The sequence below is a fragment of the Camelus ferus genome, chromosome X (assembly GCF_009834535.1).
Source record: "Camelus ferus isolate YT-003-E chromosome X, BCGSAC_Cfer_1.0, whole genome shotgun sequence".
NCBI lineage: Eukaryota > Metazoa > Chordata > Mammalia > Artiodactyla > Camelidae > Camelus > Camelus ferus.
In genome coordinates this window covers 14,027,484-14,048,545 of record NC_045732.1, presented here as the reverse complement: position 1 = coordinate 14,048,545, position 21,062 = coordinate 14,027,484, and the positions used below count along the sequence as shown (strand labels likewise).

At 48.1% G+C, this 21,062-nt stretch overlaps 1 protein-coding gene across 4 annotated transcripts in view; it reads right to left on the bottom strand.

Moving 5' to 3' along the window:
* Positions 1-364: 364 nt before the first annotated feature.
* Positions 365-21,062, bottom strand: part of WWC3 (WWC family member 3) — a 102,182-nt gene continuing 81,484 nt past the window's right edge. For all 4 annotated transcript variants that reach the window (XM_032475931.1, XM_032475933.1, XM_032475932.1 and 1 more), the window contains 12 exons: positions 17,859-17,979; positions 17,008-17,082; positions 15,954-16,040; positions 14,698-14,890; positions 13,636-13,800; positions 13,079-13,230; positions 11,807-11,972; positions 8,884-9,048; positions 7,448-7,540; positions 5,522-5,749; positions 5,054-5,181; positions 365-3,031 (listed from right to left, as the gene is read on the bottom strand). In XM_032475931.1, the coding sequence (XP_032331822.1) occupies positions 2,965-3,031; positions 5,054-5,181; positions 5,522-5,749; positions 7,448-7,540; positions 8,884-9,048; positions 11,807-11,972; positions 13,079-13,230; positions 13,636-13,800; positions 14,698-14,890; positions 15,954-16,040; positions 17,008-17,082; positions 17,859-17,979 (1,640 nt within the window). In that variant the 3' untranslated portion in view covers positions 365-2,964. The remainder of the gene's footprint in view (positions 3,032-5,053; positions 5,182-5,521; positions 5,750-7,447; positions 7,541-8,883; positions 9,049-11,806; positions 11,973-13,078; positions 13,231-13,635; positions 13,801-14,697; positions 14,891-15,953; positions 16,041-17,007; positions 17,083-17,858; positions 17,980-21,062) is intronic.

Genomic DNA, 21,062 nt, shown 5'->3' with positions numbered 1-21,062 from the left:
CCACTCCCCCCAAAACATCATAGACCTAAAAAAAAAAAATCTCAGGAAACAGGTATTAAAAAAAAAGAATGACCTTTGAGACAAGTGGAAAGGTGGACCATGGGTACCGAATGCTACTGAGTTATTACATGTTAAGATGCCATGGGGATACTGGGTGTGTTTTTTTCTCTTAGCAAGATGTACTGAAATGTTTCCAGCTGGACCGAGAAGGTTCGGGATCTGCTTCAGAACACAGGAGGGCTGCATATGTGTTCCTTGTCCCATTCTGTCCTCATGCCTCGATTCTCATGTTGAAAAAAATTACATACATTTTAATATATTTAAGTCTCTGTAATTACACTTTAAAAAACCACACACATTCTCATTCTGTTCTTAAGGCAGGTTAGTTTAATTTTATAGAAGAAATATTTTCAAACAATACAAATGACAATTAGAACAGTGACAAAAATAGAGATGAATACTGATTATAACTTATTCCCACAACAGAAGGTACAATTTCAGTGGTAACAATTCAGTGATCAGATGAAGTGAAGACCAAATTCCCTTTTACTCATCGGACTGTTTTCTAAAGGACCCTGGTGGCAGACTTCGGATCATCTCCAGACTAACGCTGCTGACAAAACACGGCAGTTTTCTTATCACAAGGCACGGTTATGGACAAACTTCAACATAAGAAAATACCCCTTAAGACGCTAGGATTTCACTTTTCTGCCGGGTGGGATATTTTCCAGGGAGTGGTGGTCTTAACTAGTCGTAAGCTGCAACATCAACTCGAGAAAGAGAAGCCACTTAGGTGCTCAGTGTCCTGCCCGCGGGGCTGGCACAGAATCCACCCCCTCTCCGTCCTTCAGTCCTTCATCTGCCCGGCTTTTCTCTCCTTGCTGACTGTGGTCCCACTCAGGTGCAGAGGCAGACAGATGCGGGAGGGAGGCAGGAGCGTGGGGAGAGGCGCAAACACAGCGCCCCTTGAGCTGATACCAAAGCGGGGGCAGCATTTATTTCTGGTGGGGCAAAGTGGGATTTCTTTTTTTTTTTCCTTAACTCTGGGGTGGGGAAGCACCACTGCAAATGGAAATCTGTACCTACTAGGCAGTAACATTTATATGAAAACCCTTGAGAGCTTCCTGTATTGGTGGAGTGGTTTTTCCCATGTTGCTGCTCCAGAGGGGTTGGCAGATCTGGCTCAACCCGCAATCCACTGGGAGCATCCCATGGGCAGGGATCCCCCACGTCTGGAGTAAATGATGTGCTCCCACACACCCCAATTCTCCCTCCGAGTTTAAAGCTCCAACAGCTGGTGGCAGGAGGTCCTGCCACCCCCTTGAGCTGCTCAGCAAGGCTGTCGCCCACGGGGCACTTTGGGCCAGGACTGATGTTTTGTGTGTCTCTACCTCTGTTGTGGGCATGTATACAGAGAAATCAGCAAAAAAAAAAAAAAAAAAAAAAAGCGAGACTAGAGGCAGAAGTACATAGCGAGAGGTGACAACTGTGGAAAAGCAAAGTTTTCAGTCTCACCACCACTGATGACTTCGCTGTCCGTGATTGGTCGCGTGTCATTGAAATGCTTTTACAAAATTGATTTTAATAAACGTGGAAAGGAAGGCGGGTGATACAAGGGGCAGTTACAGATTAACGAGAAGAGAGGCTGCTGATTGGGGGGGCGGTGCACTGCCGGTGGGGGGGCGGGGAGGCCAGGAGGAGGGCTCCGGCTTCTCTGGCATTTGGCGTGGCTCACCTCACCCCTCAACCCAGGCCTTGTGCAGGGGAGTGCTTTTCATAGGTAATAAATATGGATTAGACAAACTATACCATTTAGTACTTTAAAAGAATGGTACAGTTTTATTACATAAGAATTTTTCCCTCGTGAACTAGTTCTAAGATTTCCGAAGAAATACTGGGTAGACCCCAGTGGGGGGTGCGGGAACTCTGATTTAAAGCACACACTCTCCTGGGAGTGACTCGCTGGGTAACTTGCGTTACCCACAGACGCCTGCTTCTTCAAAAGAGCGCCTTCAGAGGCGGTCAGGTCTACGTGGTGACTGTCTCCATCAGCGGGGCCACTGCCCCACTGAGATCGCGTGTTCCTACGTCTCCTCTCAGGTTCCATCAGGACAGAGCGGCAGAGCGGGGCTCCACCACCACCTTCCTGGTTGGTCAGGATCAGATGAAGCGGACTCAAAAGGCGGGGCTGCCCGAGGCCGGGTGAGGACGGCTATGTGGCTGGTCACCGTGGACAGGCCACGGGGGCTCGGGAACCGGCTTCAGACTCGCGGTGCGCACGGAAAGGCGCACGGAAGGCAAGACGGAAACGAGGGGCCATCGTGGGAGAGCGAGGTCTGCCAGGCGCACACGGCACTGACTGGGGACCGAACCCCTGCGCGTGGCATCTTAACAGAACACAGAAGGTGTGAAACTTACAATGAACGTGATAAATGCACACACGGGAAACAGACATGAGTGACGAGTTTAGCACAGAGCGTTTGCATTTCAGGTGTGAGAAACAAAACCGGCCCCAAAGTTCCATTCTACTGCATGACAAATACTGAAGAACAAAATTTCAGTCTTAAAATACATCTTAAAGTCGGTATTTTCCTTCAAGGAAAAAAAAAGTACTATAAATAAATTACAATACAGTGAATTTGCCTGAACTCACTTCGTTTCTGTCTTCCAGCCTTTAAGTCAAATAAAACAGCGTAAAAACTGTACACTCTTAACATGATAGTTGATCTTTTATAAAATAACCTGTCTTTAGAGATGTCAATTTCACAACAAGGAAAAACCAAGCCCTGTTGCCGTCACTATTATAAAATATATATGTATAGATATATGTTTTGTTTTTATTTTTTTACAAAATGTGTATATTAATAGCTTTGCACAAATATTTTAAAGACAAATTTAGCTAGTCTAAGAACTTCATGAAAATAAAATGGGCAGATAAATACTTCATGTGTACAAAGCGCTGCATCAAACATCGTCGGCGGGCAGAGGAGGTACGTTAATCCTTGGTCTTGTAAAAAAGGCTATCTTCTCCCTGAGATTGGAGAGAATTAGAGGTTAGAAGCTGAGATCGATGCAATGAAAGCTGGCAAGAGGCTGATACCAGGGGTGGCTTTTCTTACTCATACAACACACTGAATTTCAATCCCCAGGAGCACATCTCACCTGTTTGTACACAGATTCTCTACATTTTAATAGAAGTTATGAAGCCCCATGAGGGCAACGGTTTGTCTCCAGTGCCCAGAACAGTGCCTGGTATACAGGAGACACCCACTAAATATTTGCTTTTTGAATAAATGAATGAATAAATAGAAAACCATCCAAATAGAAAACTAAGTCATAATTGAAGGAAGACATAGTATTTTATATTCTTTTATGATGAGGAGGTAAAAATTCAGGGTATAAAAATATTAAGGCTAAAAGTCAGGTACATAGGATTTCACCCTAAAAGGGAATAAAGCACTGACTCAAGCTACAGCATGGATGACCCTTAAAAACATCGTAAGTGAAAGGAGCCAGACACAAAAGACCACATACTGTATGCCAACACTTACACGAAAGGCCCAGAACAGGCAAACCCATAGAGACAGGAAGGAGACTGGTGGTTGCCAGGGGCTGACAGGAGGGTGGGATGGGGAGTGACTGCTTAACGAGTAATGGGGTTTCCCTTCAGGGGGATGGAAATGTTTTGGAGCTGGACAGAGGTTGTGACTGTACTAAATGCCATGGAACTGTTCGCTTCAAAATGGTTCATTTTATGCTATGCGAATTTTACCTCAACTTTTTAAAAAGCAGACAAAAAGAATATAGATATTAACTGTGTAATTCTCCTCATATAAAAATGTAAAAACAGGGAAAATTAATCTACACTATTCAAGATAGTGGTTACTCTGGTGTGGGAAATCTGGGGTTGCTGATAACGTCTGATTCTGGCCATATAGTGTTAGTGACAATTCACTGAAATATTTCATACGTACCATATGCACACTTTCCTGTATGTCTACTGTGCTTCAATCAGAAGTTAACTAAAGGGGGAGGGTATAGCTCAGGGGTAGAGCACATGCTTAGCATGCATGAGGTCCTGGGTTCAATCCCCAGCACCTCCATTAAAAAAAAGTTAATCAAAAAGACAAAGGCGATACATATATGTATATATATATGTAAACCACTGTGTTGTTTACAATAGCAAACATTTGGAAAGAAGTGGGATATAAAACAGGTAAATTATACCTATCAGATGAGGCCAAAAAAGACAACACTATGTGACGGCCTGGGGTATTTTAATTAAAAAAAAAGCTAACTCTCTTCCTTGGTGCTACCTATGGAGGTGGCCGCGGTCTCCTAGTCGGCATCATGGCCGCCCTCAGACCCCTCGTGAAGCGCAAGATGGTCAAAAACGGGACCAATAAGTTCATCCGGCACCAGTCAGACCAATATGTCAAAATTAAGCGGAACTGGCGGGAATCCAGAGGCACTGACAACAGGGTGCACAGGAGGTTCAAGGGCCAGATCCTGATGCCCAGCATTAGCTACAGGAGCAACAAGAAAACAAAGCACACGCTGCCCAGTGAAGTTCCTGGTCCACAACGTCAAGGAGCTCGAAGTGCTGCTGATGTGCAACAAATCTCACTGTGCTGAGATTGCTCACAACGTCTCCTCCAAAAACCGCAAAGCCATCGTGGAGAGAGCAGCCCAGCTGGCCGTCAGAGTCACCAGTCCCAACGCCAGGCTGCGCAGCGAAGAAAACGAACAGACTGCTCGTGCGCACACTGTATTTGTGTTAATAAAACCATGAAACTCAAAAACTTTTTTTAAAAAACTAAAAAAATTTTTAAAAGCTAAACGCAGAGTTCAACCCATATTATGCTTACAAGTGACATGAAAAGAACAGTGCTTAGAGAAAAAAGAGCTGGGTAAATCCTGCCAAGGCTAACAGCTGCGGGGAGTCCTGCTTTGTTCTCCTGGGGGTCGTTTTCAGTCCTGCCTTTACTTTTATAAGGACAAGAGTTTGAGGGTAAAGAGTCAGAGGGAAAGTGAGGCCCGGGCTTCTGCCCACCTGAACGTCTGCACTTGGATGGGCTCCTTGAGGTTCTGCCCGCGCAGCTGGCACACCCCTTTGGAGGCCTTCTTCAGCATCTTCTCGGCTGCCTGCTCTTGATGGAAGTCAACTTTGGTCTGTCTTGTCTGGAACAGAGGATGGACAAGCTGGTTTGACTTGTACTTTTCAGGAAAAGCGAGTGCAGCCCCTTCCAGCTCTGGGGACCCCAAGGGGAGAAAAGCCGGCCCGATCAGCAGGCTACCACCAGGGAATCCTCCTGGGAGCTCCTATGGGCTCACGGCTCGCAGACGGGGGACCCAGGGACCCTCCCTCCAGGCCCCTCACACAGCTATGTTGGAACCACGGAGGACAACAGCCGCCGGCCGGAGGAAGGGGAACCCGGCTCCCCATGGGGAGGCTTGATGGGTCAAGCAGAGCTGGCCCAGACGCCCGGGCGCGGCGAGGTGGCCGGGCGGGGCTCCTCACCTGCCTCTCGGCCTCCCGCAGCAGGCTCCGGAAGCGCTCATCCCGCAGCACCCAGGCCGGGAGGTCGGTGTGGCCGCGCAGCTGGGCGTCCTCCAGGCGCTGGCGCAGCTCGCGCAGGGCGCCCAGCTCCTCATTCAGCTGCCGCTGCCGCGTCCGCGATGCCTGGAGGTCCAGCTCCAGGTCCAGGGATGTTCGGGCCCCCAGCGCCGCCAGGGAGGACCTGCAGGGCTGGAGACCGTGGACGTGAGTGCGCATCCGGCCCTTCCAGCAGCTTCTTCCCCAGGAGCCACAGCGGGGAAGCAGCGACCGGACGGAGATGACCCTCGGCCGGATGCTGACACAACCCTGATTCAGGCATGAGTGGCAACCTCCGGTTCAGTACCTGCAAACTGTCTGCTTTAATGGCCTGTTTTTGCACCAGTGTGGAGAACAGACATTCCCATATGGGATAAGCGGGCACCGGCTTGCACAGGTGCTATGTGACAACAGAGAGCAAAAACCACAACAGGTCCGTTTTCTTTAGCTCTGAAATTCATTTTGACTTGCATTTGAAAAGTACAACTGATGATGTGCAAAACATTTATGACCAAAAATCCCTGAATATCTAACAAGAGAAAACTGATCAAAACATTCCAAAGCCAATAAGATGCAGCCATTGTAAAATGGTGAAAAAATACACTGACGTGGCAAAATCTTAATGATCTACTGTATAAGGGGAAAAAAGCATGCTATAAACCACATGAGGGCTTCTTGTTTATAAACACATGGATGTGTTTATGCACATACACCCATGCATGTACGCATGCACCCAGAAATACACACACAAGCTGTCAAAAACGTTCCTCTTCCATATAAGCCTCAAGTAGCAAATGTGCTGTGTTCAAGAAAGTCCTAAGATGAGAAAAGAACTTCGTACATGGTGTTGAGAGCAGTCCTGCCCCTCCCACGGCTAACAGCCCTGGGGAAGGCAGTTACTGCAACGAAATCACAAATCCACGAGCACATCAGTACTGTTCAGAGGCCTGAATAACTCTTATGCTTTTCATACACACATGACATTATTTTACACATATACAGACGTTAAATGCAAATGTAAGTGACTTAATAAACATAAATTCATTTAAAAGCACTCACAGCAGAGCTCAATGGTTCTCAACCAGGGGTGACTTGGCCCCTCAGGGGACACCTGGCAACGTGTGGGGACATTTTTAGTTGTCATAACTAGGAGAGGGAGGCTACTGGCAACTAGTGGGTCAATGTCAGGATGCAGTTCAACATCCCACCGTGCACAGGATGTCCCCCACAACAGAGAATGATCTAGTCCAAAGTGTCAATGGCCCTGCCATTGAGATATATTTTTGTAGCTAAATTATGTATTTTTTAATTCTCAGTCAAGGGTTACTCTCAATACAACCGCCACAAGGAAATCTGGGAATTTTTTTTCTTTAAAAGAGTCTTTGCCAGGGAAAGACAGGGAACCACTAGCTCACAAACTAAAAGTAACAAAATTGTAAACTGGAGTGATGGGGAGAAAAAACTTGGTGTATAAAGGAAACAAAAACCATAGAACAGTCCTATGTAGAAGAGTGCTCTATGCTGGAAGACTCAAATTTTCTAAGTTGTATATATTCCCCTGTCAGAAAGAAAAAAGATTCTCTTATACAGAATGGGTGACTGTTTATTAATTTCTTATATTTTAAAATGTAAAGATCATATATTATCTAAGTTCATGAGATTATCTTAGGAAATTAAGAAATAGTGTTAACATGTTGATATTACATACGCTTTAAAAAAATTATTCTACATAAACAAGGAAATAAACATATTACCTTTTAATTAATATTACCTAAAACAGTACCTTTTCAGGTTTGTAGAAATAACTCCCAGGGTATGTATAGACTGCATATTAGTCTACATGGCACATACCTGCTTATAGCGAAGGGTTCGTCTTTCCAAAGTGTTCCGGACAAAGGGGCACTTCCGGGGCAGCGTTGAACTGTCGCTGTCACTACGATAAAGCTGCACCAAAAAGACTGAGGTTCAGAGACACTCTCAGGAATTCAACATTCATTCTTTGTGTACTCTGCATTAAGATGATTTTGTTTCTCATCCAAGGTACTCAAGCACACTTCTGACTTTAAGAGCTTTTACCAAGACTCTGGGTTTCAGTTAAAATACAACCTACATAGGAGTTTCAGGTAAAATGAAAACAAACCAAATGAGCAGACCAACCCCCACCGCACACCCTCCCTCCCCCTCACCGCACACCGAGGCTCCGGTGCGCTCCCCTGGCTGGGCTTCTCTGAGTTCATGGAGTCCCAGCAAATTTCGGAGGCTGAGAGTGGGCCTGGGGAGCCCTTAACCGCACTCCCAGTCTCCTGGGCAGGTCTGAGGGTCTGTTTCTCTCCTACGATCTGACTCTGGCTTTGCCCTAAGGGAGCAGCTCCCCGGCAGCCCCTTGAAGGGAAGGTGCTTCTCCAACAGGCCTGGCTCAGAGGAGGGAAGGTCACAGCCCTCCTCAACCCCGACGCCCTCTCCAGGCCGCTGCCTCGTGACCACTCATCCTCCACGATGCTTTCCTCTCCTAGTCCGTGCAGTCACTGTCCCACAGCCACGGTCAGCCAACCTCCAACGTGCTGTCCTGCTTTATGTGCCACAGCATGTGGGGTCTCCTGCACTACCTATCCCAGCATCCTCAACCCTGTGTGCACATCAGAACCACAGGGAGCTTCCCAAACCTCTGCTACCGGCCCCTCCCCACCCGTGCTCCTGAGGACTCCTGGGGGTGGAACCCAGGCACAAACATTTTGTGAAACTCCCCTAACATGACTGGTTTGCAAGGTGAAGCCAAGGTTGAGAACCATCCAGCGTCTCCCACTACCGCCCACAGGGTGCAAATTTACAAGTGGGGGGTCAGACCCCCTGCCTCAGCACCCTGAGTCTTCAGGGCTGTGACCTTCCTGGGACCCCCGATACAGCTCTACTTCAGAGCTCCTAACCACTCAGTGACCTGACTTCCTGATCTCAACCCTAGGCAGGACAGTCCCTGTTTCCATCTGTTACTCCTCAGACTGATGGAGCAATGATTCGCCCTGCTTCCTGACCGGGAGCTTGTGCACTCCCAGCACTACAAATCTGGGGAGACACACCAGGATCCTGAAGAAATCCAGACTTAGATTTGCACAGGGCGGCAGGGTGAGGAAACCAACACCAATTTCATGCCCACACATGCAGGGTGCTCGCTGATTAGTATTATTTGTGAGAACAGATATGCCTTTTGGCATAAAGAAGTGAAAAATAAAACACAATCTAAGAGGAATAAAGAAAGCCACTATGCAAGTGGCAAAGGAACTTCAACCTACTCTGCAAACGTACTGGCTTCGTGCTCCAGGTGAGAAGGTCTGGGAACGGACGATCGTGCTGCTGCGGACGAAGGGCGAGCCGCGGGCCCGGCGCCCAGGCCTCTCCTTCGGAAGACTTGCTACTTCTTCTGGGAAGAGATCTTCTGTGTTGGTTTCCTTATCAACCTAGATAGCAATTCGTTTGTTACCATGACTTTTTCTAGAATGCAAGCAATAAATCAGCATTGTAACCAAACAACTGTCTCTAGAGAGAAAACAGCTTAAAGATCTAAAAGTCAAAATATTGGTCACTTTTAGTCCCTTTTGATTTATGTGAATGAACCCAAGTTACCCTACTGATAACTCTTAGATTTAATCACGACATTCTGTTTTCCCAGCCTCAATGTTAGCCTAAGTATAGGATTCCTAACCTGATATCATATGCCAAAATTTACGGACTTTTCCCCTCATTATGGCATAAGATAATATTTTGATTTTTAGATCTATAAACTATTTTATCTCTAGAGACCTGGTTTATTGGGGCTGCATCAGGATTTTTACTAAAGACTAGAATTCACAATTTCATGTTTTCTTTTTAAAGCATAAAATTAGTATCAAACTAAATGAGAGTGTTAGATTACGATATACAGGACAAAAGAATCTGTGATTCCAAACTTACAAGAAAACTAAAAAAATCAAGATGGAACAACTCCCTACAAGGTACTAATATTAATTTTGCTGTGAAGAAACGTGACAGGCGTCATTTTAACAACAAGAATAAAGACGACTTAATTAGCAGTAGAACATGTTCACAATATCATCTAGTTGTTTCTGCCAAAAACACAACCTAAATCTAATAAGGAAAAATCACACAAACCCACAGGGAGGGATATTCCACAAAATAACGGACCGGAATTTGTCAAAGATGTCAAGGTCATAAAAGACAAAGATGGAGGAAATGTCCCAGAAGAATGAAGAGAAAGCACAAAACTTGACTGGAATCTTTATAAGAAAAATTATTTTTGTTTCTTTAAAGAACATCTGTGATATAATTGGTTAAATTTGAGTATGTCTATAGATTCGATAATATTGATGTTAATTTTCTGATGGTGACTACTGTGGTTATAAGACCGTCATTATTTTTAGGAAAACACTGAAAAATTCGGCTGTATAACATCTGCAGGGTATCCTCAAATCAGAAAAAGGTTATATGCTGTCAAGTAAATAAACAGACATCATTGTATCCACAGGTTTCAGTGTGTCTTTAATGGATTCTACTGTGGATCACTGTGGGAACTTTTTGTGTAAACTGTGTTTATTCTCCACCCATCTTAGTTTATTTTTCATTTCATCTCCAGGTTGATTCTGTAAACACCTTTTCCTTAGGTCACCACTTTAAGATGCCACGCCTCTTTTCTGACCCATCAGTGCAAATCTAGGCACTTTATCCTAATTTTTAGAGCTTCTATTAGCCATAAGATCTACTTTTATCTCCACTCTTCCACATAGTTCGGGCTCAATCTTTTTATTGCCTCCTCTACCCAGTCTTGATGGTGCCTGTTTAAAACTTTCTGCTGATCCTGGGTTTTTTCTTTAAAAAATTTTTTTTTAAACTCTTAAATATATATTTTTATTGAAGTATAGTCAGTTTACAATGTGGGTTTTTTTTTAATTCTTAAATATACATTTTTATTGAAGTATACTGATGCTGGGTTTTGTATTTGCTTTGTGCCCACTCTATGCCATTTTAGAATCCATTCTTTTTCTTTCCATGCTCCACATTATTCAGATTTTCTGCATGATGATTTTCCCTTGGTAATTTATCCTGAATTCCATATTTACATATTACAGTCAATACCTATATTGTTACCTATTGTTTTCATCTTTCTTTGAAATTGTTCTTTGGATTTAATGCATATAACTGATCTGCTCATTGCATCATACAGTTATTGATAGTAGAGACAATATTTTAATTTTCTTTAACTTTTGTACACACGAGTGTGTACTTCTCTCTTGCTGCTTTCAGTGTTACACCATTATCTTTGATGAGTCTGATTACAGTGTGTCTTGGCGTGGGTCACTCCAAGTTTACCCTACTTGTAGTTGTCAAGCTTCTTACATTTGTATGTCTATTTATTTCCTCAAATGTGGAAAGTCTTTATATATCTTCAAAAAAATATTTGTTTAATCTACCTTAGAAAGATGCCAAGGGAGGGACTCTATTTCTTCATTTGCTATGAGCTAAATAGTTTGGGAACAAAGACTCCCTCACTGGAGATGATGGCGACGGGCACCGCTAAGATCAGGAGAACAGAAGGGCCAAAAGGCTGCTTTGCCATTCTTTGAATATTCTTTTTTCTTGTTGTTTTTTGTTTTGGTGGGGAGGTAATTAGGTTTACTTATTTATTTATTTAATGGAGGTACTGGGGATTGAACCCAGGACCTTGTGCATGCTAAGCATGTGCTTTACCACTGAGCTATACCTTTGCCCTTGCTTCGCTGTTCTTAATGTCACAAGGGAGCAAAACTACAAAGTCCAAACCCTTAGGGACCCAGGAAACACCCTGAGTCATGATGTGTGGCCCTGAAGATGGGAATCAGTCATCACCAGAAGGCAGGTAAATGACTAAGAAACCACCCTTTTTAGCTGTAGTTGTCCTTTCCTTTTAATTTACAGTTGCTAGACATTTCCAGGGTACCCGCTGGGCACACTTTAAGCTGTTTACAGATCTTAGACCACACACTGCTTTTCCTCGGCTCTCAGTCAAATACTGCCGGATGCCATGCCGTCCTGCACACAAGCCTACTTGCTTCGGTTTCTTTCTGCTCACCTCCTCCACCAATTCCCTCACATGGGGCACACACCCCTCCTGCCAGGGCAGTGCCCAGTATGGGAGGCAAACCCTCAGGGGCTCCGTCAAATCCCTTGACCTTTTCTCCTTACCTTAAGAGTCGGGGGCCGAAGTTTCTCGGGGCTGTAAGGATCCGCCTGGCCCGCAAACGTCTGTCTGTGGATGGAGTCGACGCCAACGCAGCAGGGCTCTGGGTGTGGGGGGCTGGTCTGGGCACAGCTGCTGCAGCCACTATCCACCGAGTCGGCTTGCCAACTCCTGAAGGTGGACAGAGCAAAAAGCCCCAAAACATTCATCAAGGGACTGAGGTCACTGCTGCATTCAGAACACAGCAGCAGAGATGCCCAATGTTTGCTTTCAGTGACTGTAGACTGTTGATTTTTCTCATAAAGTGAAAGGCATTTACGTTTTCTAGGGAAAATGGCACTATAAGGCCTTTCATTAAGAGTGTCTGTCTGTCTGTCCCACCCAATTTCAGCAGCTGAAGATGCCAGGATCCCAGAACCCTGCCCCGACCCCTCCCAGCTTCCTGCCCATCCCTGAACCCCTGAACACACACCCTCCCCTCTACCATGCGCTTTCCCCCCCCGAAAATAAATTTCTTTGAAAAGAAATCCAGAGAAACCTATTAGGAAGAAATAGCAAGCTTTGGAAACAGGCTGCTCTTTATGGAAAAACACAGACGAAAAGCAATATGGAAGTGGCTCCAGAAAGGACCCAATGGGGAGCAATCACTTGAGGTGCCTGCTCATCTGAGATCTTCCTGCAACCGCAGACGGGTCTGCACCCACTGAAGGTTCACTCACAGCCTGCTTCGGGGAAAACGTAAAGGGGCCTCGTGTGATTCCACTTGGAGGAAACGCCCAGAACAGGCCAATCCACGGAGACAGCGGGAAGCTGAGCGGTGGCCAAGGGCCGGGGCGAGGGGGAACGGGCTGACCGCTAACGCGTGTGGTGTTTCTCTCCAGCATGATGAAAATGCCCTAAAATCGGGTGTGCAGACAGTGCTACAAGTCTGTGCCTGCACTAAAAACCATCAAATTGTCCACTCAAATGGGTGAGTTGTACGGTAGAGAGATGATATTAAATAAAGCAGTTAAAAACCAAAACCAAAACTTAAAGGGCCCTATTGTATTCAATCTGGGCAGAGCGGAGTCAGTCAGCATTCCCCTCTTTGAGAGAAATCCGGGAACAGGAGGGAAGGTGAAAAGCCTACATGTGGAGCTAGGGTCAAAGTACTGCCCAAGTCCAGACCTGCATACAACTCCCCATGAGAATCCCAACTTCTGGGCAAAGGCTCCAGCACATTCTACAGAGGCTAAGTGACACACCACAGGCCAGTCCCGTCCCAGGCCAGCTCTCACCGCTCAGACACAGCCTCGGTCTGCTCCTCCTTCCGCTCCATCTCCAGGATCTCCTCCTCTGTGTACTCCAGCTTGACTCGCTCCTCGGCCAGCTCCCTCTCCACTGCCTGCAGCTGGGCTGTGGTTCTAGCCAGCAACACTGTCACCGCATCCTGCAGGAGAGAAGGGACACCACTGAGAACCAGCCTGGACCAACAGCTTCTGGCGGCCCAGTGGAGAGTGGGCGCTGAGCATGGCCCACGGTGAGCATCCCTGCTGACAGTCCGGAGGCCATCCTCAGCTCACCCCACTGGTGACAGCCAGACAGCAACTTGGCCTTTTCATGGAGCTCTGAGGACTCAAATGTTATAGCAACCAAAGTGTCACTCGAGATTGTGAACACTACACGTTTAAAAACACGATCATAAATGATCACGTGCACCACTACGTTCTGTTTTCATTACGTCCCTTAAAGCCCTGCTTCTTCATTGCCACTGTATTCTCAGATGAAGTCTACACAGATGTCTCCTAGAAACGATGTCCCCAGGAAGAGCCAGCCTCAAAGCCGGGCCACGTACCGTCTTCCCCGAGGCGGTGGGCGTGGGGTCCCGGGAGGCGCCATCTCCTGGCCGCTCGTCCTCCCGCCGGGGCGGCTCGGGGCCAGTGAACACCTGGACGGAGTACCAGCGCAGCTGCATCTCGCCCGAACCGTCATAGTCGGCCAGGTTAATCTGAGCGATGCCCTGCACGGTGGTTTAAAAACAGGAAGTAGAACAGGCCCTGAATGATTTCACCTTAACAACCAACGGGCATCGAGGGCACCCTTCAACCTTCATCAGAAAGGACATAAGATGATTCACTGCTATTTAAAGGACCACAGTAAAATCAAAGTCATTGCAAAGGGTCCTAACGGGGTTAGCTCCTTGCTTGCTGGTCAGCCCAATCAGAAAGTGCCTGCAGGGGACCAGGGCAGAGAACGGACACCCCGGAGTGGGGGTCAGGCTGGGGCCTGCCACTCAAAGAGCCAATGATTCTGGCAGGGATTTTTGAAATGAGAGCGGACTGGTGGGACTCAACGATCTCTAATCCTGCCACTGAGGGAACGGGACCAGGGGGAAAATTACAGCCTTGGAAAGAAAGCACCCTGGCTTCCAAGTCCCAGCCCTGCAGAGGCTGGCTGGTGGGAGGCGGACTGTCCAGTTCTCGGATTGCCAGATAACGTAGAGGGTACCCAGGTAAATTTCAATTTCAAATTAACAAGAGATTTTTAAAAAAAAAACGTAAGTATGCCCAATATTACATGGGACATACTTGTACTAAAAGGCAGCCATAGCTTATTTGAAATTCAAATTTAACTGACCACCTTGCATTTCTACTCACCAAATTTATCAGCCCTACTTGTTAGTTTCCGTGACTGAAAATGGAGATAATGTAGAAGTCGTTGCACTGGGGGTTTGCAAGTACTAGCTGAGATCATGTGTGTAAATTACACAACACGTGACAAGGTAAGGGCCTTTATCAGCCCTGTCCGTACTCCCAGCTACAGACATCACTTAACACCCTGACAATTTGTAAGCACTCGGCACAGGACAAAGCAGGGGGGAGGAGGGAAGGAATGAGAGGGGGAGGGGGTACCGTACCAGCAGTTCTTCCTGCAGCTGCTGATTCACTGAGCACACATACAACTGAACGGACTTCAACGTCAACATGCTCGAATGCACAGGGATTCTGAAAACTTCATTAAATACCAGGGGGCCTTGGAATTCCAGAGCCTTAGAGCAGTAAGTGTTCGGCGTGCTGGAGTCGAGCGGTGGCAGATAGACGCGGATGTGTCTGGAACCGAGAGGGGGAAAGCAGACGGAGGGAGCGCTTACTGGCACATCTGCACAGACATACCTGGACCATTTACGTGAACACCCCTATGTGCTTCTCTTTGGATGCCCATGGGTAGGACTGCCAAGTCCTCTAGAAAAACTCCTTTTCTCAACCAAGAAAAAGTCCAAAGAACTGACCTATCTTTGGAGACTAAGAGAGAGAAAAAAACAAAACAACTGGCACAAAGAAAACACATAAAAATCAGTCATTACAACTTTAGAGGGGACTCAAACGGAGGTTCTGCTTTCAGCATCTTTCTGGGCAAACATCTGTAGTGGTCTCCCCCCAGCCCCCTGGCTCCCTGTCCCAGCTCCACCTGCCTCGCCAGGAGGACTGCTAGCCCTCCAGGGCGCCTGCGGGGCTGGAATCACTGCCCCACGCCCCCGGTGCAGAAGCTGGCCTGCAGGAGCAGCCCGAGTATCGGGGGATGTCGCCAAGTACATCATCAGGCTGAGTAGCGGCCCAGGGCGAGCCCTCAGCCACTGGAGACCAGGTTGCTTCCGCGGCCGTCAGAAGACCAGCTGACAAGGACAACTCACGGAACAGAGGGCACGATGGGGCCTGAAAACCCATCCCAGTGCGTTCACCTGCCAGGGTCAGCGGGCCCCTCTGGTGGTCACCCCCCTCGGGCTGTGGCACTCACAACGGGGTGCCTCCGGCTCAGACAAGGGCCCCTGAGCCCCGCCTGAGGCCTCTCCAGCACCTCACCGGATGACAGAGCCAAATGTGGCTGTGTCACCACCCAGCCTCGTGACCAGGAGCCCACAGGCCGCTGCCGACCTGCACATGGCACTGTCTTGGCACCGCCGCCACGCATAATCAGCCCAGCTCCACGAGCACCACTGACAAACGTGACTCTTCCAGAACCTTACAACCTCTCATATTTCAGGCAGACACTCCCTGGTGTTTTGCTGTAAATGCAGGTTCCCAAACGGGCTTTTCCCTCCCCAAACTGCCAGGCAGAGGCCAGGCAGAGGCCAGGCAGCGGCACTGTGTGGAGCGGGCCCCGGGGAGGCCTTACACTCTGCAGTCCTCCCTCAGCACCCGCCCCGCGAAGTTCTGCAGCTGCAGCACTTTGACCAGGAGGCACTCGCTGGCACTGTCGAGCCTGTAAAAGAAAACCAAGTTCACAGACTGCACACTTCCCACGGGGGAGAAATTCTTCCACTCAAACTACTGCAGTGGCCCTTGACGGAGGGTGATTTTGCTCCCCACCCCACCACCCGACACCTGCAAAGTCTGGAGACAATTCTGACTGTCACACTGAGTGGAGAGGGCGCTCCTGGACCTGGAGGGTGGAGACCAGGGATGCTGCTCCACGTCCTCCCGTGCACAGCCTCCCTCCTGCCCACACCACAAAGGAGCCACCCAAATGCCACCAGTGTCAGCACTCAGAAACACTGGACGAGAGGGGAGGGTGCAGCTTGGTGGCAGAGCGTGTACTTAGCATGTGCGAGGTCCTGGGTTCAATCCCCAGCACCTCCATTAGAAATAACTGAATAAATAAACCTAATTACCGCCCCCACACAAAAAATTTTTTTAATTATTTTAAAGATTTAAAACTTTAAAAAAAAAAAAAAAGAAAGAAACATTCGACAAGAATGACTAGAGTGAGCCGAAGAAAGCTGTCCGGACGCGAACACCTGCCTGGCTAGTCTGAACACTGCTGGTTACCACCTTACAGAAATTGCAACCAGCAACCAAAAAGCTTTGTGCTGCAAACCACCCAGCTACTCCTTGCAGGGAGGGTGGAGGAGGGAAAGGGCCCCCCCACCTCACTGCAGCGAACACTGGTGATTCCCCTGCCACTTGGCCCAGAACCCCCGGCTCCATAGGTGACTGTCATCAGCTGTGACTCAGCACCAGAGGGCAGCAGTGGATCTTCTCTTGTTCATGTCTCCCTCCTGCCACTCGTCCCCTTATCTGGGGCCTGAGGCAGGCTCGGGGTACCCAGGCCAGGGAGCAGCACCCAGACTGTGTGGGTCCCTCCGCCCCTGCCGGCCTGTGCATGTAGCTGAGTCACTGGGCGGCCCATCGCCGTTAGAAGCAGCAGGGAAGGAGTCTTCTGTACTCACAAAAGTCCCACGTGGATGCGGGGCCCCTCCTTCCCGCCAGCGTCCCCATGCGCAGGCTCGTCAGCATCTTCACTCCTGAGCACAAGTGGAAAGTCAGGTGTTACTCCTGGGAGAGCTGGTGCCCAGGCTCGGCAGAAGCGCTGTCACCTTAGTGGTACTTCTCACTGAGGAGGGCTTTACTAAGTTGTGACATAAATGAATATTTTAAGTGACTGAAAGGGTGGGACAGGTCCCCTGGATTCATGATGTCATCTCACAGGGTACCCACAGACAAAGTTGTGTTTTTGAGAAAGTCCCTGCATACCTCTCAAAACCACATGTCATAGTCAGGACAAAGTCCAAAACACACTTTTAAAAGGTCTGCAAGGACTGAAATGTGTACAGATGCCTGAGGTCAAACGACGTCAATGGTCTCAAACAAAAGAATGGCCAATTTCCCAAAAGGGTTTTGTCCTTGCAAAGAGACTCCTTGAACCAGGAAAGGAAGGAGGGAGAAGATGGAGGAAACCCATTTCTAATGCATGTCCTTTCTAGAAAGGCAGGTCTCTCACACACTGGATCTCCCTTTTCAGCTGCTCTGGGCTGCACCTTAAGCTCCCCAGGGCCAGTGAGAAAGCAGCCATCCTACAGGCAGGGACCGGGACCGGGCCGGCCCCCACCGTCACGCGGGAGCAGAGGGGCTCCGCGCAGGCTGCGGAGGCCCACCCTCCCACGAGGAGGGAAGCTAGAGAAGCGTCCCCTGGCTGCACACACGGCGTCAGTGCGCACAGGTCTTGGCACGGGTCCCTATCGTGCTCTCAAGCCACGCGGTGGGAAGTCTGCCCAGGCAGGCGGGCAGACCAGCTTCTCACTTTTTGGTGGGGGGTTCAAACACCCCGCTGTCGCAGGCCAGCGAGTAATCCGACAGACACGCAGACACGCGGCGCGCCCTCCGCTCCAGCCTCTTGGCGCTGTCTTCTCGAAGAGTCACTACTGCAAGTAAGAGACACAGCTGGGGTCAGCAGGGGACAGCACGGGAGGCCGGGGACCACGGGGCCAAGAAATGAACACTGGGCATCCGGGCACAAAGGGACTAAACGCCCAGAGACACAAGAGCACGTGTGCAGGTGTGAGTTCAAACTTGCTCCACTCCATTTTTTTCTTATATTGAGAAATGGAAGAACTAGGCTCCTGGCTACTTCTTTAAAAGCTCTCTAAATGGTCATAAATCTCTTTTCACCTCCTCGATGAGCGCACAGAGCAGAAGATGGTGGGAAGTCCTTGGGCATGGCACTTGCAGACATTGCCACACCAAAAGACCAGGAAAGAGATGGCATCCAAAAGTGGCCAGCAGCGCGCTCTCTGAGAGGTAGGGGAGCGTTATTTCCTTCTTTATGCTGCGTGGTATTGTCTGTATTTTATACAATCAACATACACTACACTATTTTATAATCAGAAAACAGAATTTTTTTATATCATCAAAATAAACTGCAACAAAATGCAGTGAATTTCAAGTCAGAGGACACAGATGCACCCAGACTCAGCCCTTGCAAACGTCTCCATGACCCTCTAATGGCAGTCAGCAGCCCTGGGCCCAGATCTGCTTCCAGAATCGTGTCCTGGGATTAGAAAGGACAGTTACTGGGTAGCTTATTCTGGTCTCATATGTATTTTAATACAAGAGCCAAAGACAACCATTGACATTCTCCCCTTTACTATTTCATCAAATGTTTCTACTCCTTCCCTCACAGGAATGAGTTCCTTTTAACAAAACCAATAAAAATACACCGTCTCTTTGCTAAATGTGACGATGGACACAGGACCTCGGCGCTTTATAGAGAGTGGCACACGGGGTTCTAAACACAGGCTTCAAAGGCGAAGGCCCAAACTGAGCCCATCTCTGTCACCACCGTGCCTCTTGTTAATAATGCAGGTCCCTCTTGTCTACTTTTCTTGAGCCATCTAAGCTCTAGAAACTGAAACTCTAGACATCTGTGCATAAGCTGAGAGAAATGGCGAATCCACTGATGATCATCTCTCTTTTCAGCCAAATTATTATTCACACAATTACAGCCAACACGTTAAACAGGGCACAAAACAGGCAGGGCTGAGGTCCTTGGTCTCACGATCTTAACTGCAGACAAAAGCTGACCTTCCACAGGCCTGTGGCTCCAAGCCTGGGGGCCACCGGTCAGGGATAGAAACGGGCTCCAGCTGGCATGGCCAGAGGCGCCGCCTCTCAGATGGTAGATCACGACTCCCAGGCCCAGCGCTTCTTGTCACCTTGCCCACGGAAGGGCCCAGAGCCCTAGCTCTGAACTGTAGGGGGCGCCCCTCAGTTCCCTGCAGGACCCCCTGCAAACACAGCTGCTGGCGCCCTCTTCCCCAGCCCTGACACGGCTGTACACGCCTTCAAGGAAATTGCACCACACAAGGATCCACTTAACTTCCAGTCCACCCCACGGTGCAACTCTGACAAAACTCTCTCACTGTGATGAAGGTGCATGAAAGAGAGAAATGAAGGGACCGATCCTCGGTGATCCCGGCTTAGCGCATTCACGCAGCAACCGCACGCAGGCGTTCACAGGAGGAAGTACGCTCAGCACTGGGTGAGAAAAAAGCACACACAGACCCCCACCACACACCCCACCGTCTGCTCTTGGCCTTCAAGGCAACGAGATGGATGGCTGGGGGCAAGGCCAATGCAGTAAGCAATTAACAATCTTCCACAGGGAGGGGAGAGCTCGGTGGCAGAGCACATGCTTAGCACGCACAAGGTCCTGGGTTCAATCCCCATTCTCCCCATTAAAAAAAAAATCTTCCAAACTCATTAAAAAAATCCCTGATCTTTCTATCATTAAACACGGACAGACAGATAGACACCAAGACCTAAAAGGAGCAAACACTGCTTGACAAAAAGGAAGAAAGTATAATGAAAAGATGAAAATCACATCGTGGGCCAAGCTGCCAGCTGGCATACGAAAATAATGCAAGCATTAAAGACTGGGGAAAAGTGCAAAGAGGAAAAATACTTCAAGCTTTTAGAAAAGTTTTTACACAACTTCGGTCGCCAGGGTGACTACTGCTGAGGTGACAGTAACAGTGGTAAGAGTAACTACTGAGCTACATTCAAGTACAGCCCGGAGCCATGTCCTCCTGGCCAGCCCTGGCCATCCTAAATACACAGATTCACTGCACAAAGACGCACCACAGCCCGACCAACAAGCGAAGGAGAATTCCAAGGTCACTTACAGTGAACGTTTCTGTCGAGCCGCATGGGAAAAGAGATAAAAAGAAAAGCAGAAAGTGAAAAAAGTGTAGAATTTAAGCCAACGATTTTAAACAGGGCATGACTGTAATAAAAACATCAAAGAACAGATGAACAAAGTCAAAACATTTATGGACTTATATTAGCAAAAACCAACAGGAAATGAAAATAGGAATGGATTTCAAAATCATGACACCTTTGGCTTTTAAAATTCTGGGAAGATAAAGCTGTGGTAAACACGTAAAAGCTGTTAAAGATCACAGTCTATTTCCCCATACCCCTCTCCTACCTTCTGTCCCCTCAGATCGATTTAAAACACAAAGAAATGGCATTCCTAGAGCTTGCCTTACGCATTTGGGCAATTTTGAATCTTCTGTTAGAAAAACTTTATCTGGCTAAAATGTGCTTGAGCCAAACTTGGACTGTACTGTTCCGAATCAGACTGGAGAGCCAGAGGGAACCATGTGACCTCAGGTGACCAAACAAGGGGTAACAATGAGAACCAAGATCCTCGCCAACTTTATGAAGTCACAATGGCTCTAGGCTCTGGCATTCCCACAAGCGTCAAAGGAGGCAAGGAGTCACCCCGTGTCCGTGCCTGAAGCTGGTTACCCAACCTGGCCCCCTGGGAGCAGCCAGCAGGACCCACTGCATCAACTGTCCTGGTTTTTACGGGCCCAGTTCTCCTGAGCATGTCATATGTGAACGCACCACCAGGTGGCAGTATCTGACCATAGCACGAGCAAAGACCTCCCAGGATAAGATGTTTGAGGCATTGTAGTATCAGCCACGAAGAGGGAAAGAAAAA